This window comes from Choloepus didactylus, chromosome 9 (assembly GCF_015220235.1).
Source record: "Choloepus didactylus isolate mChoDid1 chromosome 9, mChoDid1.pri, whole genome shotgun sequence".
NCBI lineage: Eukaryota > Metazoa > Chordata > Mammalia > Pilosa > Megalonychidae > Choloepus > Choloepus didactylus.
This window is the reverse complement of record NC_051315.1, coordinates 134,833,948-134,860,846: the sequence shown is the minus strand read 5'-3', so window position 1 is coordinate 134,860,846 and position 26,899 is coordinate 134,833,948. Positions and strand designations below refer to the sequence as shown.

Sequence of the window (26,899 nt, the reverse complement as noted above, 5' to 3'; positions counted from 1 at the left end):
GCAAAATTCCTCAACAAAACACTTGTAAATCGAATCCATGTGCACATTAAAAGAATTATACCCCATGATCAAGTGGGCTTTAACCCAGGTATGCAAATGTGATTCAACACAAGAAAATCAATGAATGTAATACACCACATAAATCAATTGAAGGAGAAAAACCACATAATCATCTTGATTGATGGAGAAAAGATATTTGACAAAATCTAGCATCCCTACTTGATAAAAACACTTTGAAAGACAGGACCAGAAGGAAACTTCTTGAACATGATACAGGGCACATATGAAAAACCCAGAACTAACATTATACTCAAAAAGACTAAAAGCTTTCCTGCTTAGATCAGGAGTAAGACAAGAATGCCCACTGTCACTACTGTTATTCAACATTATACTAGACAATGTAGCTAGGGCAATTAGGAAAGAAAAAGAAATAAAAGGCATCCAAGTCAGAAAGGAAAATGTAAAACTTTTACTATTTGTGAATAATATAATCCCATGATGAAAAATCTACAACAAAGCTACTAGACCTAATTAATGAGTTCAGCAAAGTGGCACGAGACATACAAGAATAACACACAAAAATGAGTAGTGTTTCTATACACTAATAATCAACCGAGGAGGAAATCAAGAAAAAAATTCCAGCTACAATAGCACCTAAAAGAATCAAATAACTAGGAATAAACTTAACTAAGGATGTAAAGCACTTGTATTGAGAAAACTACATTAGATTCCTAAAAGAAATCAGAGAAGACCTAAATAAATGGAAGGACATTCCACGTTCATGAACTTGAAGACTAAATATTGCTAAGATGTCATTTCTACCAAATTGTTTACAGATTCAATGCAATCCAAATAAAAATCCCAACAGCCTACTTTACAGAATTGGGAAAGCCAATAAGCAAATTTATTTGGAAGGGTTAGTTGCCCCAAATAGCTGAAAACATCACAAAGATAGACATTTTGACCAAAGGAACTGAACTGAGAGTTCGGAAATAGACCCTCACATCTATGGTCAGTAGATTTTTGACAAGGCTGCCAGGTCCACTCAACTGGGACAAAGCAGTCTCTTCAACACATAAATGGTATGGGAGAACTGGATATCCATACCTAAAAGAATGAAAGAGGATCTCCATCTTACACCTTATACAAAAATTAACTCTAAATGGATCAAAGACGTAAATATAAAAGCGAGAACCATAAAATTCCTAGAAGAAAATGTGGCAAAGCATCTTCAAGTTCTTGTGGTAGGAGGTGTTTTCTTGCACCTTACATCCAAATCACACAAAAAAAAAACAAAAGAAAAAATAAATGAGACCTCCTCAAAACTGAACACTTTTGTGCTTCAAAGCACTTTGTCAAGAGGGTAAAAATGCAGCCTATTCAATGGGAGAAAGTATTTCGAAACCACATATCCAATAAGGGTTTAAGATCCAGGATATATAAAGAGATCCTATAACTCAATAATGACAAACAGCCCAATTTAAAAATGGGTAAAAGACATGAATAGACTTTTTCTCCAAAGGGGATTTACAAATGGCTGAAAAGCACATGAAAAGACGTTCAACATCACTAGCTATCAGGGAACTGCAAATCAAAATTACAATGAGGTATCATTTTACACCTCCTAGACTGGCCTCTATTAAAAATACAGATAACTGCAAGTGTTGGAGAGGATGTGGAGAAACAGGAACACTTATTCACTATTGGTGGGAATGCAGAATAGTGCAGGTGCCGTGAAAAACAGCCTGGTGGTTCCTCAGGAAGCTAAGTGTAGAACTGCCATATAATCCGGCAATCTGCTATTAGGAATATACTCAGAAGAACTGAAAGCAGGGATGCGAACAGACATATGCACACTGAAGTTCTTAGCACCATTATTTACAATTGCCAAAACATGGAAACCCAGGTGTCCATAGTCGATGAATGGATAAGCAGAACGTGGTATATACGTATGATGGAATACTAAGCAGCTGTAAGAAGAAATGAAGTCATGATGTATGTGACTACATGGATGACCCTAAGGACATCATGTCAAGTGAAATAAATCAGACACAAAAGAACAAGTATTGTACGACCTAACTAATATGAACTAAATATAACTAGCAAACTCATAGTGGTTAATATCTAAAACCCAGGTCACCAGAAGATAGAATGAGGGCAGAGAACGGGGAGCTCATGCTAAATTTGTACAGAATATGTAATAAGGCTGATTGTAAACATCTGGAAATGGATGGAGGCGATGGTAGCACACTAGAGTGTAATTAACAGCAATGATATGTAGGTGCAATTGTGTTTGAAAGGGAAAGTCTAGGATCGTGTATGTCACTGGAAGGAAAATCAGAGGAAGTCATATGGGGCTGTACAATATAGTGAACCCTTGTTACAGTGAAAATATTCTAGAATTGATTATGGTGATGAATGCACAACTCTGAATATGCTAGAAGACACAGATTGTACACTTTAGATGGATTGTATGGTATTTGAGTTTATCTCAATATAACTGCTTTAAAACCAAACCAAACCAAACAAACAAAAGTCTAGCTCACAAAGCCTAAAATATTTACAATCTGGCCCTTTACAGAAAGTTTGTTGACCCCTGAGTTATTCCATCGTGGCCAAAAGCAGAAGTTATTATCTCCTTCTGAATCTTATAAAATTAAATAACTGTGTGAGAGATTTTCATTAGATTTTAATTTTCTACTAGGAACTTAAATATGCCCCATTATTACTATCCAATTATTGTGCTCCTATGACATGTCAACATATATTACTAGAGGACCAAGGATCCCACGGTTTCCTTGATTTTAGATTCTTATATTATCTACCCTAGGAAACTATTTGTTCTACTCACACATGACCATCACCACGCTTCTCCAATGGCTACTTCATCCTTATTTGGAGAATTTCGCATAGTTGTTAGAAATGAACGCAAATGTGGAACGATTAACATAATTCACAGTTCATCAAGTTAAGACTGCTATAGTTGTGCTGAAACACAACATAGGCTACATAGTCCATGATAAAATATACTGAATATAAAAGAAGACTTTTTTAAAAGTACATGCACCGCAAAAATTTTAACAGTAATTTTTTTAGGAGAACTAAATAAACACACTTCTAATTAAATGAGTACATTAGCTATCTACTAATATATAACAACTTATTGCAAACTTAGAGGCCTAAAACAGCAATAAACATTTATTATCTCCTGGATCTTTAGGGTCAGGGATTTGGGTTCTGGCACGGAGTCTATTATGAGGTTAGAGCCAAGGTGTCAGGCGAGATTGCTCATCAGCAGGCTCGACTGGGGCCAGAGGATGTTGCAGACGGGGCCCTCATGGCTCCTGGCAGGCCTCAGGCCCTTGCCTCGTGGGCCTCTTCGGAAGGTTGCTTGAGTGTCCTCCCAGCCTAGCAGCTGGCTTCCCCCAGAGTGAGTGATGCACGAGAAGGCAGGGTGGGAACTGCAATGTCTTTGATAACCGACCCTCAGAAGTCACACACCTTCATTTCTGCGGTATCCTACTGTTTGCACAGGTCAACCCTATTAAATGTGGACAGGGACGTGAAAAGGCCACACATGTCAGGAGGCAAGGATCACTGAGGGCCATTTTGGAGGCTGGCTATCACAAGTCAAAACATCAATACATATAAAAAAAAATCATAATTTCCCAGATAACAAATGTATTTTCGAATCCCCAAGTTATTTGACTCTGTCAACAAAGTGAGTCCATACATTAATTTCTTACCGACCACCATTAGTGTGAACTCGAACCCTTTTTTTACAGATTTTCGGTGCACTTGATTGGGAAGATTTGCAAATCCAACATAGCCAGGAGTTTCTGGATTCACAAACTGCGCTGGTTGCTGCTAAAATGAGGTTTCAAAAAATAAAGAAATAGAAAAATACCTTTTTAGTTGTTTTTAAATGTAATCATTTAGACCTGACAATATAAGTTTTCAAAAATTACAAAAATATCACGTGTACATCAACACTTCCAAGTCATACTTCCACTGGGAAAGTGATGGTATCTGCTAAGAATATTTAATAAAGAAGAGAAAAGTCAACCCAAAATTTAGCATCTTGGTAATCAATATCCATTTAGTAATTTAGCATCATATAGAAGAAGATACATGTTTAATTTTCCTTAGTGCCACTTCAAGTTTTGACTCGAAAAATACCTATGGGTTTAAATCAATCAAGTTCACAAAGTAAAGTCACAACTGACAGTGGTTCCATTCAGCAAACCTAGCTAAAGAACAGCTTTCAAAAGTAAACACTTTCAATATCGGCTGTGATGCATTTATGGAAAAGTATCCAGGAAAAAGTCATCTTTTATGCTAAATCGTAGTTCTATGGAACAGAGCCTCAATAAGCAGGCAATTTAGGGGTGGGGACGCTCAGTATCTAAGCTTCAGAGAACCCAAGAGAAGACTGAGCTCGGAGCTGACCATACGAAGCATCAGTATCCCTGGGCAGAGCAAGCAGCACAGCTGTAAAATCTGGGTAGTGGGCATAGGGACATTCACTGGGACTCTCAAATTTTCTGTAGGTTTGGAAATATTTAATGATAAAATATTGGGAAACATAAAATACATAAGTCATTATTAACGCAACAGATTTCACAAAAATTCTGTCATTAAAGAACACCTGGTAGTGCTTCAGGCTGGGTATGAGAGACTGGTTGAGTAAATAGTGCCTTTGCACAACAGAATGCTATGCAACTATTAACAAACATTTAATGAAAATGAGAAGAAATTGTAAATCACAAAAATGGTATCTCAATTGATGTGCTGACTGAAAAGGGCAAGAGAGAAAACAGTATTTACTTTAGGATTACAATTTGTAAATGTATATTCAACACACATACACAGGTGTGAAAAGAATATCCATCAAAATGTGAACAGTGGTTATTTCTGGATGGTGGAATTATGGCTAATTTTTAAATTTTCTTTTGTGTTTATCTGGGTCCCACATTATTTCTATAATTAACAGTTAATAATTTTAAAAAAAGAAAAACTAGAAATTGGTATGATTATGCATCTGATAGCAATGAGCACCCACAGACACAAAAAATAAAAGGCACACAATGATGATAATCTTACAATTTTAGCCACAAGTTCTGCTTATCTGAACTTACTGTATACAAATAATTCAAGAACACACGGGCTCAAGGCTCTGGGCTAATATGCTAAGGATAAACCAATTTATCAAGCCTTAGAGCACCTTCGATTTCATCATAAATTATCAGAATTTTAAAGTATGTGATTGGTCTGCTGGGATCCAAGGAGGTCAAACAGAGTTTTACTGACAACTTTAGGAACAGAAAATGGAAACCTGAAAAAAGAGGAACTCAAAGCTTTAAGGATGACAAATAGAATTCATCTAGTCTTAATGAATCAAATATATCAGTTGTATTAAAAACAATGAATCACATAAATTAGGCAAACATTGGAAATTTTGACTGTAAACAGCCTGAAAACAAAGCAATTTTTTTCTCATACTGTAGATTCATAATGAAGTGCAAGCTCTTACCTTAGACATTTTCAGGGAAGTTTTGTCTATCTGTTTAAAAAAAACCAAACACATACACAGATTCACACACACATATATTTAATTTAGCATGAACTGACCTGTAAAAGACTTACACATAAGTCATTACTAGTTTGTCTCACCTAGCTTTTCAATTACAAATATTTGAAATTTGTAAATATTTCAGAAATGAACTCTCTCATTTTAAAGATAAGATAGAAGAAGTCAGAAGCTGATAATCATATATACATATGCACTTACTTACATTCCACATTTTTAATAAAATTCAGACACTTTTTCAGTACTATTATATGTCAGGCATGTGGGACACATGCAGAGAGAACACACTCCCTGTCCTCTGGAATCAAGGACTTTGCTGTCCCTGGAACTTCCAAGGAAGAGACAATCCTCTGTGAGCAGGTGCCCCGCACCCCTCTGCCTTCTTGTGGAGATTCCCAGAGCCACTTACAAACTAGGCTCTGATATTGTTTGGGTCTCAAGGAGAAATGTGCAAAAGAGAAAGAAAACTGATGGGACCTAGTATTTGAGAAGTGTGACAGCTTTAGAGATAAGTGGAATTTTTATCCAAATTTCAGAAACCCTGAAGTTTTGGGAAACGTGGATTGTATGGACTAATCAGAAGATACACCTGCAGCCAAATCTGATTCTCTCTGGAGCTCAGCAACTTATTAGAAAGCCTCCTGTCTCCCCATCTGTTTCGAGGCTAAACCCAGAACCCCTGAATGCTGTGGCTGGAAGCTTCCTTTTGGAATGAAAATGGCTCCATCTGCCTCTGAAGTCTGGCTTGGTTGGACCTGGGAAAGACATCTGCAGGACTCACAAATCTTTAATCTATGGAACTATATCTCATAAACGATGTAAGTTATCGTCTTGGTTCTCTTGCTTGGTGGCCCACTGCACGCTCCACTTTCAAGTGTCTGAGGGCAAGGGGCAGGGAGGTTTGAGGGGTAATACTTAAAAAGACAGTTTTCAAACTGCTTCTTGCTATGACAGATCATTACTAAGGGTGATAACAGGGACTACTGGGTGCAGCATAGTGCTCAAAATAAGAACTATTGACTTGGCCACAGCATGCCACGCCCTTACCGAAAGTAGTCCCCAAATACCTAGGCCCCTATCTGAAATCCTATAAAAGTTTCACTCACTAAGTTTATCTCTCAGAAACTTAAATACACCAGTGTTCCTATGACAGACAAGTCCAAAAACTCAGAGGCAATAGCCTCTTTAAGAACAACAACCAGATGCAGCCCCCTTCCCAATAGTGTCAACACCCCTTTTCAATATGAACAAGTTAGGGTAGTCATTGCTCAGACACCTCTTAAGATCAAGCAAGTGATTAAATGAGAGGAAGGGGTAGCAACAGACATTTTCTTTTAGATGCCAGGATATGAGAATAGCTACAAGATCTGAAATTATGGAACTGTAACCCATAACATTCTTTGAAATTTGTTCTCCAACTACTTGTTAAATCATACTTTGAAAGTTATCACTGTAACGAATATGTTAAATTTCAGAATAAAAAAGTATTTTAAAAAAGAAAAAAAAAAAGAAGGAAAGTAAAGCTAGACTCAAATTACCCAATCCTGATGGATGGAGACACGTGTGCGTTTCCCATCTCCCTAGCCCCTAAGAAGAGCCAGATAGACAAGGTGCAGGAGGAGGAGAGCAATAATTTGAACCAAAAAAAAAAAAAGATTTCTATGGATAAGATACAGTATTCAAAAAAGTTGTTTTTTTTTTTTTCCTTCTTGAACCTAAAACCATGCTTTTCAAGCTAACACTCTGGTAGTTGAATCAAAAGGTCACAGCCATCTCGAGATTTAAAATGCGACTTGGAAGGGGAAATACAAAAATTTCAAAGCACAAAGCAAAAATACAGAGAGAGAAGTCATGGGTGAAGGATGAGAGCCTTGGAGAAGTCTAGGAAACCAATGTTGTTAACAATACCAAAAGGAGAAAAAGGGACAGATGGAGGAAAAGAAAGTAATAAAAGAAACTTTTCTGAGCAGAACAAAAACCAGAGCCACTGGGAGAGTAAGTAATGTACAGGAGTGAAGAAAAGTCTCTTGAGGAGAAGGACATCCGGAGGAAATTCTATTAATAGCCTAGAACTAAAACTATTAAATTACCTCAGAAAAACCTAAGAGTTGGAGGCAAGAGTGTGAGAGCAAAGAAATGAAACTTTCCAAAAGGAGAGTTGGACAAGTCAGATGGAATAGAGATGATCTTGGCTGAGGAAATAGTAGATATCTTGTTTGCAAATAATATAAAGACGTGTCTGATTAGGAAAGAAAAGGAAAGTATCCATTAAAAAAAATTACAAAGGAACTTCCAACATAAGAAGAGGGAAAAATGGGACAAATAGCAACTTGATCCGACCAGCAAAAATATGGAAAAAGGAACAAGAGGAAACAAATAAAATGAAAAGTAATCATAAAGAAATATAGTTAAAGTGGGGAAAAACAACGGCTAGGAAAAAAAGGGACATGCCAGGCGACACAAAGAGTAGAAGAGATATTAATGGACATCAATGTCAGTCAAGGCGAGGTTTAGGGTAAAAAGAACTAAACAAAACAGACATTATGTAGTAATGATAAAAGGAACAATTTATAAAGAAGGTATAACATTCATAATCCCGTGTATCCAAATAATTACAGTAAACCAATTACTTCAGCAGATTAATATATAAGGCAAAAGTGATTAAAATTAAGAAGCGAATTTGATAAAAATAAAATTCAAATGTGACACTTTCACATGCATCTCTCATAACTGGACAGATTCAGTAAACAAGAGCAAGGGGAGAAAAGTATTGAGCAACACAATCAATAAACTTGATTTAATAGCTATAGAGAACCTCTGAGTCAATAAAATAAAATAAAGAAAAAAATTTAAAAATTATGATTTACCAGACAGAATTTAAACAAATGTGAAAGGAGACTCTTACAGGTGATGTTCTCAGATCATGATCTTTCAAAACTAGAAAAAAATAAATAACCCCCATTTATTCGGACCATACCTGGATAACCTTAGATCAAGGAGAGTAACAAAAGGAAAACCATAAGCTATCTAGAAAGCAATGGAAAGAAGGCAAAAACAAAGGCTATCAGGCATACTAAAAGCTTCACAGACACAGATGAGAATTTGAGTTTTATATATTATTAAAGAACACAAAGTAGAAGAAATTTGGTATTTTATTAGGAAGTGTGCAAAATAATGCAAAAGAAAAGAAGAAGGAATTAAACAGAAAAACTGAAATTAAGAGAACAAAAATGGATAAATAAATTCAAAAGCTGGGTGTCTGAAACAAATTCCTCACAAGCCCAATCAGGGGAAAAAGAGCAAAGAAAGTATAATTAACTGCAGAAACCTGAGATACCACATGTAAGAAGATGGCCACAAGTTTAAGAATCTGGAAGAAATGGATGATTTCCTAGCCACTCTAAGTTACTAAAACTGAGTCAAAAACTGGAAAACGTAATAATACCACTTAAACTGCTGATTGAAAACCAACCAACAAATAGGGACCAAGAATGCCCTCATTTAAATATTGCAAACCATTAAAAGAAAAAGGAAAAGCACTGCAATTTATCTCATTAAGACACTGTAGCTTCAATAACAAACTCAGATGTACCCACAAAAGAAAAAAAACTGTAGATCACTCTCACTGTGAATATAAATGCAAAAATTCTACATAAAATATTACTAGTAATTAGACCCCAGAAATGTACCAAAGCATCAGTACAAGCCATAACAAATTAAAGGTGAAAACCATAGATACTGAAGAGGCATACAATAAAATTCAGCAACCAAACCTACTGTAAACAATAAGTAATTAATATGAACTGAAGGAAACAGCTTTAATGTAACTCAGGATATCTTCGAAAACCAATGGCAAATGCTATCTCTACAATGGAATGCTACATCTATTTAAATTACAATAAACAATTAGGCAGGGATGTCCATAGCCACCATATTTATTTTAAAACATTTATGAAAAATTTCTAATGCATAAAAAAGTAGACTAACAAAAGTCCCATGAACCACCCATCCTCTCAACAATTATCAACTCAAAGCTAATACTGTTTCATCTATTTCTTCACCTCTACCTCCTATCTCTGGATTACTGTAAAGCAAATATTAGATACAACATTTTTTCAGTAAATATTACACTAAGTATCTCTAAAAATAAGGATTCAAAATGACACAATTATCAAGCCTAAAGAAAAGTAACAGCAATTCTTTAACATATAACTTCTTATATCAAATATCCAGTGTTCATATTTCTGTGTCATTATTTATTTTTGTTGTTCATTTGAGTCAAGATTTAAATAAGATCTAGATGTTGCAATTTCACCATGACTATTCAACACTACCTTGCTGAGTTTAGTGAATACAGAGAAGAAAATGAAAAAAAATTCTGTTGATATTATTCAACACACAGAAAACATATATTTTGGTTAAAAAAGAATTCTATAATAAGAGAATTTGGTAAGGTGGCTGGGTAAGACAGATAGAAAATAAATCAGTAGTTTCTTTCTATACTAGCAATAAATACCAAGGAATAGATGGGGAAAAGGTCATTTACAATAGTTTAAAAAGAAAACCTTATGAAAAAATTTAGAAAGAAAGAATCTACATGAATAAAATTATGGTTATTTTTCCCAAACTAGTATATAAATTTGATCCAATTCCAACTGGAATCATACCCTAGTGGTATATTAAAAAAAAAAAAAAAAAAAAAAAACTGGATAAAATGACTTTCATATTCCCGTCGAAGAATAAATGCCTGACAGGAGAGTGAGTGGCACTTGGCTTATCAGCCATTATTTGTATCTAGTTGGGACTAACACAGTCCTCACACAGGATTATGGAACCCTCTCCCCGCCCCTGCCCCCAAGATCCTTTCAGCCTCACTCAACACTGGGGCCCTGGCCACTCATGGTCACCATGACAACCCTGCAAGGGCCAATTCAAACCATATGAGCACCTAGAGAGCACTGTGCCTCCTGCCCACGTGTGCTCACCTCTTACCCTGTTCAGCAGGGCTGAGGTGTTCCATGGGAGAGAAGCGTGGCTTTCACTCCTGTCAATTTCCTCCCACTCAAGACCTCTCTTGAGGCACAAGTTTGGGAAAACAGTGAATACCATTATTGCAACAGGCTAGGAATTCTTAACAGACATTTTAACTTTGCTTTAATTTTACCAAGTTTCAGTTTTCTTCTGCGATATAATTTGGATCCACTAGATTTTCTAACTTATTATCCAACCAATGTAAAATGAAAGCTGAAAGAGGAAATCTGAACCTCTGGAGTGTGCCCGGTCTGCAGTGAGAAAGCCCTCAGCTAGTAACACAGGACTGCTAAGCACTGTGAATAACTTAAGTCCTTGGCTGCACCCCAATTGGATGCCCCAAACCTCAACAATTAGGCAAAAACGAACACTTGATTCTTTCAAGTTGAGCTCATTTGAGATGCCAATGATCATTTAAAAGTTGTTTATCATTGACCCATTGCTTCCTTCTCCCACAGAACAACACTCTCATCCCAAAGCACATACAAGAAACAAAATCCTAAAACAAAATAACGAGGAAGACAAAGAACAGATGGATAAAACTGGATTCTTAGCGATACTTTGCTTAACTTATTTTGCTGGTAGGATTTATATTAGTGGAGCACCCACAACAGGAACTATCATTCACTGACATTTTGTTCTTTGCTTACATCCATTATCCCCCATCCTCAAAATAACCTTGCAATGTTGTACCCCAAAGGCCCATAATCCCTTACCAAAAATCCCTGGGGCTGGATGTGTTTTGGAATTACATTCTTTGGATTTTAGGAAGGCAACACAGTAAATGTACAGTACATTACAGAACCACCTTCAAAGGGCTGTAGGGATGCAAGGAACATGGCAATATGTACTGTGAGTTAGGGTGCAGCATGTAACCAAGCACTGAGTAGGAGCAAATGAAAACAAATATAATGAACCTTGAATTACAAGCAAGGCTACCATGGAACAGTGAAAGAAATCTTGAGGTATGACAATGATTTTCCTCATTCAAGAATTACCTGCAGAGAGTCCCCTTGAGGAGCTGGTGAAGAATGCAGGGGTGTTGGGCTTCCCCACCTCGATGGTTGCTGATGTGCTCACAGACATAGGGGACTGGTGGTTTGATGGGCTGAACCCTCTACCACGGGACTTGCCCTTGAGAAGACTGTCGCTGCAAAGGAGAGGCTAGGCCTGCCTGAAATTGTGCCTAAGAGCCTCCTCCAGAATGCCTCTTTGTTGCTCAGATGTGGCCCTCTCTCTCTAGCTAAGCCAATTTGAAAGGTGAAATCACTGCCCTCCCCGCTACGTGGGATCAGACACCCAGGAGAGTGAATCCCCCTGGCAACGTGGAATATGACTCCCAAGGAGGAATGTAGACCTGGTGTCCTGGGATGGAGAACATCTTCTTGACCAAAAGGGGGATGTGAAAGGAAATGAAATAAGCTTCAGTGACAGAGAGATTCCAAAAGGAGACGAGAGGTCACTCTGGTGGACACTCTTACGCACTATATAGACAACACTTTTTAGGTACTAATGAATTGGAATAGCTAGCAGTAAATACCTGAAACTATCAAACTACAATCCAGAACCCATGAATCTTGAAGATGATTGTATAAAAATGTAGCTTATGAGATAGACCATGGACCACACTCCCTTTTGTCCAGTGTATGGATGAATGAGTAGAAAAATGGGGGCAAAGGAAAAAAAAAAAAGGCACCCAGTGTTCTTTTTTACTTTAATTGTTCTTTTTCACTTTAATTTTTCTTCTTATTATTTTAGTGTGTGTGAAAATGAAAATGTTCAAAAATTAATTTTGGTGATGAATGCACAACTATATAATGATATTGTGAACAACTGAATGTACACTTTGTATAACTGCATGGTATGTAAACTTATCTCAATAAAAATGAATTAAAAAAAAAAGAATTACCTGCAGACCTACTATGCACTGGTTACCATGAGGCACAATGAGTAGTAGCAAGATCAACCTATCCCCTGCCACTCTCAAGGCTAAAGATTAGTGGACAACCATGAGTAGAAAGATAAAGGGTGGGCCCAGGGCCTAGTGGCTGCCAGGCAAACACCTAACTCTGACTGGAGGGATCTAATTCAAACCAAGCCCCAACAACAGAGCAGCAGAGACAGAGAAAGTGGGGCTGTGAAGGCCAAAGGTGAGGAAGAGCACAGTAACTGAAGGAACGGTGGTGTGGCTTTGTCTGGGGTGGTACTGACCAGGCAGGTCACATCTCCTAGGATCCTGTGGGCCACATCACTCTATCAGGAAGGCAACAGGAGCCACAGGCTTCACTCCTCATCCTTCAGATCTTCCTGCAAATGGCGAGCCCCCTCCCCACTCTCCACCTGCCCCTCCTTGATACCAGTTCTCTGCCTATTCTCTGCCTCAACACCACAGCAGAAGTCAATGCCCCAGCGCAGGGGCCGTTCTGTCTTGCCCACTGCTTTCCCTGCAGCCGCTAGAGCAGTGCCCACCCACCACCGCATTCAAACGCCAATGGCTCCAGGGGCGCTTCAAATTTGATAAGAGAAACAAATGTCTTTTGAGGGGTTACCAACAGCAGAAACAAAGGTCCTTCACAAGGTTTGGAAATACTCGCAGAACTAGCTCGACCCGTCTTCCACATTTTTTAAGATAAAAGGCCACACTTCAAAGTGACAAGATGGCCACCCCGTTTAAAAGTGCCTGGTACGACTTTGTATTTTTCCTTAAGGGCTTTCACCCAAATTTCCCCAGCCAGGGCAGCGACCGGCGGCATCCGACGCCCCAAGGCCTACTATTTAGGATGTGCAAGGGGATGGCGGGATCTGGGGCGGGAGCACGAAGGCCCGGCTGGGGCGACCCCGGGGCCGCCGAGCGACCAGGGCGCGGCCGCCCCTCCCCCCGGCCGCCGCCCCGCTCGACCCTGAGGCCCGGGCGAGCGGGTGCCCTCCCCGAGGGGCCCGGGCGGCGGGGACAGCCTCGAAGCCTCTCGGAGGGCCGGGCCACACACACCCACGCCCCATCGAGGCGCGGGACCCAGAGCGCAACACTCACCGCGCACCGCCGAAGACCAGGCGCCAACTGACCGCGCCACGGAGCCGCCCAGCGCCCGCGGCCAGCTCGCGCCCCGCCCCGCCCCGCCCAGCGTGCGTGCGGTCTGCGTCACCGCGTCGCCCCGCCTCTTGCCAGCTCGACTCGTCCCAGCTCGGCGTGTCCTTCCCCTCCCCCATTCGCCTGCTTCCGAATACGCAGGCGCAGATCCGTCCGGGGTTTGCGCCTCTGCGCAGGCGCCGCGCCCCTCCCACGGCGGTTGGCCATATAGAGGCTGGGGGTGGGGGGGGAGGTCAAGCGTAGCCTCTTCTCCTTTACCAAGATGGCGGCTTGTCCCTGTTTCGCCACAGTTCCTACCTTATGAGCTTGGTTTTCTTACGCTTGTAAGAGTAGAACAGGTAACGTGAACCTTTGCCTTGCGGGTAACTAGAATGGGGGGAAGAGCGTTTCTTTAGAAGGAGCCAAGTGACTGAGGAGAGGCGGACGGGGGAGGGTGGTAGGAGTGTGAAGCGATCTCGGGGAGGGGGCGCCTCCGCGCTGGGCCTCTCCTCCAGAAAGATGGCGGCAGCACCGAGCTGGGGCGCTGGCCCGGGGCCGGCGGGCGGCGGGCGGCGCTGCTCTAGCCCTGGGCTGCCGTCGTCTCGGTGGTCCGGGGCCTCGCCCGGATTGGCGGCGCGCGCGTCATGTGGGGCTGGCGGGCCGCTCCCCCGACCATAGAGTTGGGCGTTTGTCCCTCGGGACGTGGCTCTTTCGCGCCCGCTTTCCGCCCGGGGCTGGGCCTGCCGCCCTGCGGGGCGGGCGGAGCGGGAGATATGCGGGCCCGGGCCCCTCGCTTTCCTCTCGTGGCGGGCCTCCAGGGGTGAGGCCCGGGGAGGGCCTGCTTCCGGCGCCGTGGTTCGGGAATGGGACGGTGCGATGTCCGGCCGCGGCCTGGCCCGGACGGGAGTGGGGCTTGCTCGGCCTGGGGTTCGGGATGTCCTTCCCCTCCTCCTCTCTTCTTGCGACCTGGAGGCCACTCGTGCAGGAAGCCTTTCTAGATTATCCCTGACTGAAAGGAAACACATTTTTGGAGTCTCTGCAGGTGACAGGCATAGTGTTGGGAACCCGAAACTGTTTCTGACACAGGAATATTTTAGGAGTATGTTTGTGCTCAGCTCCTTTGAATACTGGCTCAGTGCTCGGGGCTGGCTGCTAAATATCTCCTCCCATGCGGGTAGAAAATGAGAGCGTCAGATCGATCTGTGTAAAACCCGCATGCCGTGTAAAACCCAAGGAAAAATGGAATTGGGTTTTTTTTTTTTTTTTAATTAAACAATGCTTATGGTCAAATGAAACGTCTGGGGGTATGTATCCGTTTTTAGTAACGGGATGACTTGCCCTTCAGTGTGGGGCTTTGTTATGTGCCCTCAGATTCATAGCTACTCCTTGACTTCACATTTGATTGCTGTCTGCTTAAGGATAGTCAGGCTCTTTCTTGTCAGGTAACTTTAAGTCCCTGTTAAGATAGGGCAAGTCACCATTAGGATTTTGTCAGAGGCAAACCTGGGACACTGAAAACAGGTGAAACCTGGTGCCTGAGGAGTTTATATTTTGATGGTTTTGAACACTGAAGTACCACCAAGCTAAACTCATTAAGTAGGTTTAACATTAGGATACTTGGATGCAGTGTTTTAGGGTCGTTGAGCAGGTGGTGGGTTAAGAATGGCTTCCATGATTGGTGCTCAGGGTTCTCGTGGTCTGAAACCTATCATAAGAGCCTTAGGCTCTGGGGGAAACTAAGCATTCTCCCTCAGGTCCTCAAGTACAGCATTTGAAAGACAATGAGGATTAAGGGTTCCTCCACCTACCGTTATGTGTCAACAAGCACTGTTGTGGGGGCTTGCCTCACCTTATCTGGAGTCAAGGTAGTTGGGTAAAATGTGCGTTGAATGCTGAGTGGAAGGAGACCCCTCTAGGGTGAAGTTGGGGCACTCGGTGCCCCCAGGCTGAAGCCAACTCACCTTGTCCTCTCCAGTGGCCAAACTGGCATCTCAGTGCCCTGATGGGAGGATTAGTGTTTTTTCCCTTTGTTTTGTTGCTTTGGACTTCTGATTGTTTGAGCCTCATGGCCTCACTTCTTCAGTAGTGTAATTCAGAACATTTATTGTCAACTGCTAAGTGCCGCACACATTCAGGTTTCTGATACCAAGGTGAAGAAGACAGAGACTTTTTTCTTTTCCTCAAGCAGCTTGTGGTCTAGCATAGAAGATTCACGTGTTAAAAAAAAAAAAAAAAAAGAAAGATTACAATGTGAAAAATGCAAAAATAGAAATGTATCCAAGTTATGGAGATAGGAAAGAGGAGGAAGTGATTACCTGTTGGAAAGTCTTCACAAAGAATATGGTCCTTGAACTGGTGTTTAAAGGATGAATAGAGTTTTTCCAGCTAAACTTGCACAACGGGGTGTTGTAAATAGGAATACTAGCTTGTGCAAAAGGAGGGCCTGTGTGGAGAATGCAGGGGTATTCGCCTACCCCACCTCCATGGTTGCTAACATGACCACAGACATAGGGGACTGGTGGTTTGATGGGTTGAGCCCTCTACCACAGGTTTTACCCTTGGGAAGACGGTTGCTGCAAAGGAGAGGCTAGGCCTCCCTATGGTTGTGCCTAAGACCCTCGTCCCGAGTGCCTCTTTGTTGCTCAGATGTGGCCCTCTCTCTCTGGCTAAGCCAACTTGAAAGGTGAAATCACTGCCCTCCCCCCTACGTGGGATCAGACACCCAGGGGAGTGAATCTCCCTGGCAACGTGGAATATGACTCCCGGGGAGGAATGTAGACCCGGCATCGTGGGACGGAGAACATCTTCTTGACCAAAAGGGGGATGTGAAAGGAAATGAAATAAGCTTCAGTGGCAGAGAGATTCCAAAAAGAGCCGAGAGGTCACTCTGGTGGGCACTCTTACGCACACTTTAGACAACCCTTTTTAGGTTCTAAAGAATTGGGGTAGCTGGTGGTGGATACCTGAAACTATCAAACTACAACCCAGAACCCATGAATCTCGAAGACAGTTGTATAAAAATGTAGCTTATGAGGGGTGACAGTGGGATTGGGAAAGCCATAAGGACCACACTCCACTTTGTCTAGTTTATGGATAGATGAGTAGAAAAATAGGGGAAGGAAACAAACAGACAAAGATACCCAGTGTTCTTTTTTACTTCAATTGCTCTTTTTCACTTTAATTATTATTCTTGTTATTTTTGTGTGTGTGCTAATGAAGGTGTCAGGGATTGATTTGGGTGATGAATGTACCACTATGTAATGGTACTGTGAACAATCGAAAGTACGATTTGTTTTGTATGACTGCGTGGTATGTGAATATATCTCAATAAAATGAAGATTAAAAAAAAAAAAAAAAAGGAGGGCCTGGCATTTACGGACAACAGGTTGAGAATTTGGTGTACAGCCTGAGACAGTGTTGCAAAGGGCTTCGTGCTCCACCATTGGCCCTATCTAAGAAGACACTGACATAAATCAGGATTTCAGTGATGACTTACCCTGTGTCCGCTGAGGTCACTTGTGATCTTTAGTGGGTCAGATAGATCCTCCCCTGGTGCTTCCCAGTTGTAATGGAGTTATTTACCGAAAGGACCTGAGCAGAGAATGTGATCTTTACTGTGTGGTCCTTTCTCTTGGCATGGCCCCTTCAGCGCGCATCTACCCCACGTTAGGAAGGCTGTCCTCCTTTTCCTATTACGTGGTAACCAAGCTCCCAGCCGCAGCTCTGTGCACACTGAGTTCTCAGTTGCTCAGCTGTGGTGGCCACAAGTCCAAGGCCGTTGTTGTGAAGAAGCCTATGATCAAGTAGAAAAGCAGCCAGAGACGCTGTGTCAGAATTCCTTTTCCCTTAAATTATAAAGGCAGGCAAACCATTAAATATTTGGAAATCTGGAAAGTATTTCATGTGTATAATATTTTAGAAGTCGATGGCATTTATTTTGGGCTAAAGCAAGGTGTTTTTCATATTTCTGAAATCAGAAATGTGTCAGAAGTGCTATCCCTAGTAGGCTGTTGCTTTACTGTTCTCAAATGCTATTTGGGACCAGCCGGACACGTGTTCTGAAACACGTCTGGGCATCGTGTCACTGTGTCATGCATTTGGTAACAATACATTGATCGTGCATACAGTCCCTTAATACTTTTTATTGGTAATTGTATGAATTTTACAATTAAAATTTCATTTTACATCAAATCAAGAGTATTACTTTCGTATAATTTGAAAGGTCAACTAATTCTAGAAAGTCTTGTAGGGAAAAAAGTATCAACCTCCTTCCCTTTATCCTATTTCCTCCCCCATCGAGCCACCTACTTTCTACTCGTAGCTCATTGCTTTGGTCTTTACCTCCAACTTTTATAGCATCTGTGTATGCCTTGCTTACTTGTCACTCCTCCCCCCACCCTCCTTTTATACATTGTCTCTTCACTTTGCACTAAGAGTAGATGTGAAGTTTCTTTCTTCACCCTTCTGCCTCTGTGCACACAAATGCATACAGATATAGCAACATACATCTTCTGGAGGCTTTCCAAAGTCAGTTTATCCTTAATTTGGTTAATTCCATATTCAGTGTTAATATTATGTCTACATAGTGCCATTCACAACTAGCCCAAATAACGTAATAGGAAGACTTTTCCTCCCCTCAGTAACTCTCTTCCCTGAAGTTATGAAGAGTCTTGTTTGTGTGTTGTTTGCTTAGTTTTTCTATATATTTGTCACTAAAATTCAACCATAAATTCTCTACCAGTCATCTAAATCATCTTCAGGGAATTCAGTCCTTTCTATCTGATAAAATTCAGTATTTTATTAATTTTTTCTTGAGTAAATCTCTTCCAAAGCTTTTGACCTGCTCTCATCTTGACAGTATTTGGAGTATTCCTTCACCATCATCCTGCAGGTTTCATCACTCTCTATTTGGATCCTCTGTTTTCTGTAAACCTTATCTTCCTCTTGATTTTGTTCTCTCTGAGAAAAGGTGTGTGGAACATGAAGTTTTGAGGCTCTAAATCTAAAACTGCTTTGTTTTACCCATTCTGATTTCCGAGCCTTTGCTCGTGACTGTGTTTTCCTCTCTGGAGGATGAAGGATTTTCTCTCTGAAATTCAAAACACCAAGAGCGATGATGCCTCTTGAAGTCTATTTTCATCTGTCGTCCTGCCTACTTCAGCTGCCCCTTTAGTTGGAAACTCGTGTTCTTTAATGCTGGGAAATTTTCTTGATTTATTTCTTTGATTTCTTCCCATTCTGTTTCTCTTTTTCTGGAATTCAGCTATTGGACCTTCTGGACTATAGTATAATTTCTTACGTTTTCCATTTTCTGTCTGAAACATGTCTTCAGCTTTCTCTTAAGCCCTTCTGTTGAGTTTTTCTCATTTTCTTTCTAAGTGTTTTTTTGATATTCCTCTCTTACGCATGCAATATCTCCTCTTATCTCTCTGAGGATATCAGTGAGTTTTTCTTTTTAAGTTTTCTCTAAAGTTGCTGTTTGCTTTCGATTGGTTTTTGTTCATTTTCAGTTTTTCATTTTCATTTTAGAGCCTTTTCTTGACTATCTTGTGATGTTTTCATGCCTGCTTCTGTCTCAGGGGGCTCTGAGCATGTGGTTGGGGCTGCCATCTGTGGCATTCCTGGCAAAGACATTTGGCTGGGCCGTATCCTTCATATCCTTACAGTGCACATGTCACTTTCTTCCAGCCTCTTCAGATTTCCCAGAGAAACATCTGGATGGCTGGCTAGGGAAGAGCATTCCAAGTAGAAAGAATGGCAATAGCAGTGTAAAGGCACTGGGGCAGAATGTGTTTTGCATACAGAGGAGTATGCTAGAAGACCAGTGTGGAGCAGAGTAAGTGAGGGGGTAGTGGGAGGAGGGAGGCCTAGGAAGGGGGCTGGTGCTCACGGAAGGTGGATCGTGAGGCCTTTGGAGCCTCTGAAGAGTTGCAGCCAAGTGTTGAGTGATGGGGAGGGGCTGACATGAGGGGTTACTGTGTGCCAGAGCCTGTTCACAGCATTTTCACTTTTCCCATCAACTGTAAGAATTAGATACTGTTATTATTCCCACTTTATGAGGGAGGCACCAAGGCAAGCCAGGCGAATCGGGAATGGGCACACCAGAGTACCGAGTATAGAGCCAGAATTCAGGCCTCTGTGCTTTAACACTGAGACTCTTCTCTGAGGAAGCTTGTACATTAAAACGGTTAGTCAAAGACTTGAAATGAACTGCCCTAAATGTGTTCAGTGAGCTAAAGGAATTCATGTACAAAGAACTAAAGGAAATTGAGAAAACCTGCTGTGAACAAAATAAAGAGACGGGAATTATAAAAAGGAACCAAACAAATTTTGGAGCTGCAAAAATACAGTAATTGAAATAAAAAAAAAATCAGGTGGATTCAACAGCAGATTTTAACAGAAAGAAAAAGGATAGGTGAACTTGAAAAGAAAATGATTGAAATTATCCGGTGTGAGGAGCAGAAGGAAAAAATAATGAAGAAAAATGAACAGAGCCTGAGGGACCTGTGGGACATCGGCAAGTGCACACATAATTGGAGTTCCACAGGACAAAAGAGGGAAAAAGGAGCAGAAAAAGTATGTGATGAAACAATGGCCCCTAACTTCCCAAATCTGATAGAAAGGCATGAATGTACAACATCCAGGAAGCTTAACGAACGCCAAGCAAGATAGTCTAAAAGAGATGTACACAAAGATGTTAGAGCAAAATTGTCAAACTCCAAAGACACAGGATTTTGAAAGTAGCAAGACAGAAGTGGCTTGTCACATACAAGGGATCCCCAATAGGATTAACAACGAATTTCTCATCAGAAACCATGGAGGCCAGAAGACAGTGGGATGGTATATTTAAAGGAAAAAAAAACTGTTAACTAAGAATCCTTTATTTGCAAAAGTTATCTTTGAAAAATAAAGGAGAAATTAAGCCATTTATAGATAAACAAAAGCTGAATGAGTTCATTGACCAGATGACCTACCCTATAAGAAATGCTAAAGGGAATCCTTCAGGATGAAATAAAAGGATACTAGATCCCTTAAAGGTCTAATACCTAGAATATATAAAGAAATCCTACAACTGAACAACAAAAAAACAAACCACCCAATTAAAAAATGGGCAAAAGACTTGAATAGACATCTCTCCAAAGAAGATATACAAATGGCCAAAAAGCACATGAAAGGATGCTCAACATTATTAGCTGTTAGGGCAATGCAAATCAAAACCAGAGTGAGATAGCATTTCACACCCACTAAAATAGCTAGTATTAAAAAGAAAAGAAAACTACAAGCGTTGGAGAAGATGTGGAGAAATAGGTACACCCGTTCATTTCTGGTAAGGATGTAAAATGGTGCAGCTGCTCTGGAAGTCCCTCAGAAAGTTAAGTACAGAACTACCATATGACCTGACGTCCCACTTGTAGGTATATGCCCAAAAGATTTGAAAGCAGGGAATAGAACAGATGTTTGTACACCATTGTTCATCACAGCATTATTCAGATTTGCCAAAAACTGGAAGGAACCTAAGTGTCCATCAGTTGAGGGGTGGATAAATAAAATATGCTACATACACAACAATGGAATAGTATTTACCCATAAAAAGGAATGAAGATCTGATTCGTGCAACAAGGTGAATGAACCTTGAAGACATCATGTCGAGTGAAATAAGCCAGACACAAAAGGACCAACATTGTATGATTTCTTTTATATGAAATAGAATAAGGAAGTTCATAGAGACAGAAAGCAGAATAGTGATTGTGGGCCAGGGGGAGGGGGTTGGGGAGTCATTGCCACATGAACCTGGGTTTTGGTTTGGATGATGAAAATAGTCTGGAAATCAAGAGTGGTGAGTGTTAAAAAAACAACAGCAGCAGCCACAGGGCCACGTTGAGGAAACTGCATCCAGATCCCATCCCCACTGGGGACAGGCGAAGCCCTCGCACTAGCAAGGTGCTGGGCTAGGGCTGCCAGGATGTTTGTGTCCTCATGTCACAGAGGTTGGGGATGATCATGGCAATGGAAAGTCCTCACCCAGTTTGCTATGTGCTAGGCTCGGCCTAAGCGGTTTGCATATAAGCTCACTTAATCCTCATGGTTACACCAAAAGGCAGTTATTAGTACCAGCTCCTTTTAGAGGATTGGAGACCAGACACAGATACATCAAGATCTGTATTATTTCCTCCTCACTTTTGGAAGTTCACACATTTAAACATTCAGCTTTGACAGATTTATCCTTGAGTGTCTCTAGGGCTTCTCTAAAGCTCAGGATCAGAAAGGAGGTGTTACATCCAGACTGTCCTTTCGAGTCTAGGTGATGCACCAACCAGGCCTTGGCTGCATGGTAGATACTCTGCCTTGGACTAAACTCTGTAAAATGTCCTGTGTCCCCCCAGGGAAGTGAATCTCCCTGGCAACGTGGAATATGACTCCCGGGGAGGAATGTAGACCCGGCATCGTGGGATGGAGAACATCTTCTTGACCAAAAGGGGGATGTGAAAGGAAATGAAATAAGCTTCAGTGGCAGAGAGATTCCAAAACGAGCCGAGAGCTCACTCTGGTGGGCACTCTTACGCACACTTTAGACAACCTTTTTTAGGTTCTAAAGAATTGGGGTAGCTGGTGGTGGATACCTGAAACTATTAAACTACAACCCAGAACCCATGAATCTCGAAGACAGTTGTATAAAAATGTAGCTTATGAGGGGTGACAATGGGATTGGGAAAGCCATAAGGACCAAACTCCACTTTGTCTAGTTTATGGATGGATGTGTAGAAAAGTAGGGGAAGGAAACAAACAGACAAAGGTACCCAGTGTTCTTTTTTACTTCAATTGCTCTTTTTCACTCTAATTATTATTCTTGTTATTTTTGTGTGTGTGCTAATGAAGGTGTCGGATTGATTTAGGTGATGAATGTACAACTATGTAATGGTACTGTAAACAATCGAAAGTACAATTTGTTTTGTATGACTGCGCGGTATGTGAATATATCTCAATAAAATGATGATTAAAAAAAAAAATGTCCTGTGTCCCTTAGAATTTTGAATGATCGCTCTGATTGGTTCAGTCAACAAACATTTTTCACTGAGAATATGTTCATAAGTAGGTTTAGGGTAAGGAAATGAATGAATAAATCGCAGTCCCAATCCTAATTCCACTTTAGTATTCAGGCCCGTTTCTGTAGAGTCCAGTGCATCTCTGACCCTGCTTCTAGGGGCCGATCTCCTGTTCTCACCTCTGGCTGTCTTATGTCGGCATCCATCTGTCAAGTGACCCAGCTTCAAAGCCTGTCTGCCTCCTCCCCAACTTCCATCTGATGAATGTGCGAGTCTTGTTGGGCGATTTCCCTCTTCATTCTACCGCCTTCCACCCCCAGTCTGGATTATGCATAAGCCATCAGAGGGCACTGATAATGCTTTCAGTTGCTTCAGGCCCCGAGGCTTAGCAGAGTAACGTGGCCACAACAGGTGCAGCTTGTGCATGCTGTCGTGGGACAAGCAGATACGACATAGTGCTGATGGTCAAAAAGGTAATATTCTGAATACTTGTCCTTCCCTGACTTCTTGGTGAATTATCACTGGCTACTAAAATCCAGATCAGCTTTTTAGGCCCTGACAGATATGCTGGATACAGAAATAATGCAGATTGAAGGCCAGGCCTCAATTGACACTTGTTTTGTTTTCTTTGACCACTGTTGAACTTGTGGCCTCGGTGAATAGCTTCATGGAGCAGTTTTCCCCAGAGGTTTGAACATACTTGGAGTAACTGTTGAAACCCCAAAATCTTCAGTATGTGCCTTCTGTGGCCCTGCTCAGTGTTCCAGGCCTGCTGTTGTTCAGGCAGCTGATTGTTGTCACCTAAAACCATCCCCAGTCACAGCGCAGACGCTGCTCCCTCTTCTTGCCTGTTTCCGAGAAGCCCTGGTATGCTGTGACACCTCTGTTAGCATGGTTCCTTGGTCATTGTCCTGCTTTCTAACCTTCCCACAGCCTGTCCTGGGGGCATGAACTGGGGTGGGGACCGCAGTTGGGAGGTAGAGCTGTGGTTCTTGACCCTGCCCTGTGAGGTGGGAGAAGGCCCTGTCGTCTCTTGCTGGAGGAGATCCCTGTCCACTCCTCAGCCTTGGTGACAGCAATGACTCTTACCTGGTTCGGGCTTGGTGCAGGCTGCTTTTCTCTCACTGCTAGTGCGGCTGGCTGGACCCAGTGCTGCTTCTGGTATCTTTCTGGGGGTCAAGGGAGGAGGGGTGAATAACTTGAGCCAAGTGCATCAAGTAGAGCATGATCTCCGCTATAGAAACTCTTCTCAGCACCCCATCAGGCAGGTGCTGTGGTGGAACCTGGTGGCGAGCAGTGTGTGTGGCCTGCTCAGCCCTTGGCCCAGGTGACTGGAGCACAGTTCATGGGGGCTGGGATGACACTGTGAGGGAAGAGTCTCCAAGGCTCGCCAGCGGTCAGGGAGGGCGAGAAAATGGTGGCCGAGCCACCTGTGGCCTGGGAAGAAGGTGGGCTCCTAAGTGATCCTGTGAACCTCTGGGTGGGCATGATTCCCGGGGGAGGGCAAGCAGGCTCCTCCGGGGTAACTTGTTAGCTTCTGTCTACCTGGCAACCACTTCTGGCCTCTTGGGAGGATCCTACCTGCAGGCTCGGGAGAGAGCTGTGCTCGGTGAACAGGTTGCCACAACACACAGCCTTAGGGGAGCTGGAGATGCTCAAGAAAAGCACCCTCATCCCGAGAGGACCATGACCCAGTGGAACAAAGAAAGGTGGGAAAGAAAAGAGGAAACAAATACAAGTGGAGAATTAGGAGAAACACTTTTTGAAAGGGGTAGTTTGGCCTCTTCTGCTGCTTTTGGAGTGGAGGTGGGGGCGGGTGGCTGGCTGGGAGCGGGCCTGCATGCGGGGCTGCCTCTGCAGTGGGAAGTGGACGCCTTCTGACTCCTTGTGACACAGAAGCATGGAGACCGTCTTCCCTTCAACTCTTTTTCTTTAAAAATTAAGAAAGAAGAGAGGAAAGTGTGGCCTCAGTGCCTTTTCCTGCAACCATTGGAGGTGCTGCACAGCTGGGAACTAGAAGACCCTGAGACGTGTAGGAGGGGAATTTTAAATTCATGTTTCTTTCACTTTGTGTTCTGTATGTTGAGGACAGTGCACTGACACCCGAAGAGATCCTGTCCTTAGATCACTGTAAATGCATAAAATTAACTCCAGTGCTTACTAGGGTGAACTAAATCAAATATACTGCATTATCCTAATGTGTTTTATTTTGTAACAAAAGTATGTGATTCTCTTGATTTCACTCTTAACATTATATGCTTACTAATGTCATTAATTACCTGGCTCGTTTATAAGTGTCATTCCAATGGAATTACTGTGTTACATTTACTTTTTAAACTCTTTTCTGATGGGTAGAAAATTAGATGATTCTGTAGCATTAGCTAAACTCAGTGTGTGTGAAGCTGATAAATTTGAAGACTACAGTGTTCTTTTGGAACAAGGCTTCCGTTTTGATACTTGCTCGAGCATGGAGCTGAGCTGACAGCCCCTTTGTCACCTGGTTGCCTGTGTGGCTGAGCCCCCCCCATGCCTGCAGACTGCCTGTGTCACTCGTCTGTCCCTTCCAGGTGTGCTGCACAGGTGTGCTCCCTGGAGCCCCGGGCCCCGCCCACCTGTCCCTGGGAAGTCTAGACGAGAGCTGGCCACAGCCAGAGCCTTCCTTTCAGGCAAGGGGCCACCTGAGTCCCTCACGCTGCTGATACAGGTGCCCGCAGGTGATGGTCGTCGCCGCCCTCCGAGATCGATAAGTACTGTTCTTTTCTGAAAGATTGCACAAATGCAGAGAAAAAAAAAATGTTGTTACTATGAAAGAGTCAACAGGTGACCTTTTAAAGCATGTGTTGGCTTTCATTTGAGCCTTTCAAAGATGCCTGTGCTTTTGGAGCATCGTGGTGTGTGGACTCTTGTGGCCGGCCTTACCTCCTACCTCATTAGTTGGGGCTTGTCTAAGATGCTGCTGTGTGTGTGTGCGTGTGTGCGTGTGTAAAGCTCCAGCCCTTAATTTCTTCCTCTTGAGGACCTTTGGATTTCGGGTTGTGCTGTTAGTTTTTGAAATAAATCTTCAAGGAGGAAATGGCTGTGTGAAGGACTCCATCAAACCTTGCCCCAAGTGACTTTTGTGGTACTTCGGTTTTTGCTAGCAGTTGGCCATGTGACTTTATTGAAGGTTATTTTAGTTTTAGCCTATTGAGAAATTCTTGGGTATGGTATAGGAGTCTTCTTGCAAGACTGTTTTAATTCCAAAATGTACTAATGCTTCTCTAGTGGCCACCATCATCTCCTTACCCCAATCCTGAAGTGGCAGAAGTGTGTTTGCGTTTTCCTCTCTTTTAAGCCATTTCTGATTGATGTGGCCATTCCCTTCCCCGCCCAGCGTCACTCTCCCCTCCTTGGGCAGCCTTGCTCAAAGAGCAGGAGTTACTCGGTTTGAGGTTTGCTTCTCTCTGTGTCTTTTGGGACAGTCTGTGTGGCACTCAGCAACCCTGGTGGCCAGCCCAGGTGGAGAGCCCTGCCTTTTCCCTTCGGATTGTGGTGTCTGCAGGGCCTTGTTTACCAGGTGCGACTCCTCCCCGAGGCCCTGAGCTCCTCCCCAGGGCTTCTGCCACTGGGGAATCGCTGCTGTGTATATCCAGGCTGTCCTGTCAATAGCATCTTCACACTTCCTGCTTTCATGAACTGTTTTTTTTAACTTTTAAAGTTATATACAACTGCAGTAATATATGTATGTGTGTATGTTTATATGTATATATATATACACAACTCAGATTCCCATTTTAACCATTTTCAAGTGTACAATTTAGTGGTATTAATTACATTCACAGTATTGTGCTACTATTACCATCCTCCATTATCCCAACTTTTATATCCTCTCACCCCTAAGCAGGAGCTCCCCATTCCCTTCACTCTTCAGCCCCCGGTACCCTGTAATCTGCTATCAGTCTCAGGGACTTTGCCTCTTCCAGGTGTTTCATATTAGTGAGGTCATGCAATAATAGTCTTTTTGTGTCTGGCTTATTTCATTCATCATGATGCCTTCAGGGTTCATCCATGTTGCAGCAGGTATCACAACTTCATTCCCTTTTGTGGTTGAATAATATTCCATTCTGTGTATACACCACATTTTGTTTATGCATTCATCTACTGAAGGACTCTTGGGTTGCTTCCACC

At 42.2% G+C, this 26,899-nt stretch overlaps 2 protein-coding genes across 3 annotated transcripts in view; one reads left to right on the top strand and one right to left on the bottom strand.

Annotated features, from left to right (window-relative positions):
• The window catches only part of SEPTIN2 (septin 2), a 37,166-nt gene extending 23,433 nt beyond the window's left edge, over positions 1-13,733 (bottom strand). The window contains exons 1-3 of one of the 2 annotated variants that reach the window (XM_037848863.1): positions 13,653-13,733; positions 5,534-5,563; positions 3,747-3,867 (exon numbers count right to left, since the gene is read on the bottom strand). In XM_037848863.1, coding sequence (XP_037704791.1) covers positions 3,747-3,867; positions 5,534-5,542 — 130 coding nt within the window. In that variant the 5' untranslated portion in view covers positions 5,543-5,563; positions 13,653-13,733. The remainder of the gene's footprint in view (positions 1-3,746; positions 3,868-5,533; positions 5,564-13,652) is intronic. The other variant, XM_037848864.1, reaches the window with a different exon arrangement.
• Positions 13,734-13,923: 190 nt separating this feature from the next.
• LOC119544039 (high density lipoprotein binding protein) overlaps positions 13,924-26,899 on the top strand; it is an 88,065-nt gene continuing 75,089 nt past the window's right edge. The window contains exon 1 of the mRNA XM_037849060.1: positions 13,924-14,047. The gene's annotated coding sequence lies outside the window, so the exon portion shown is untranslated. The remainder of the gene's footprint in view (positions 14,048-26,899) is intronic.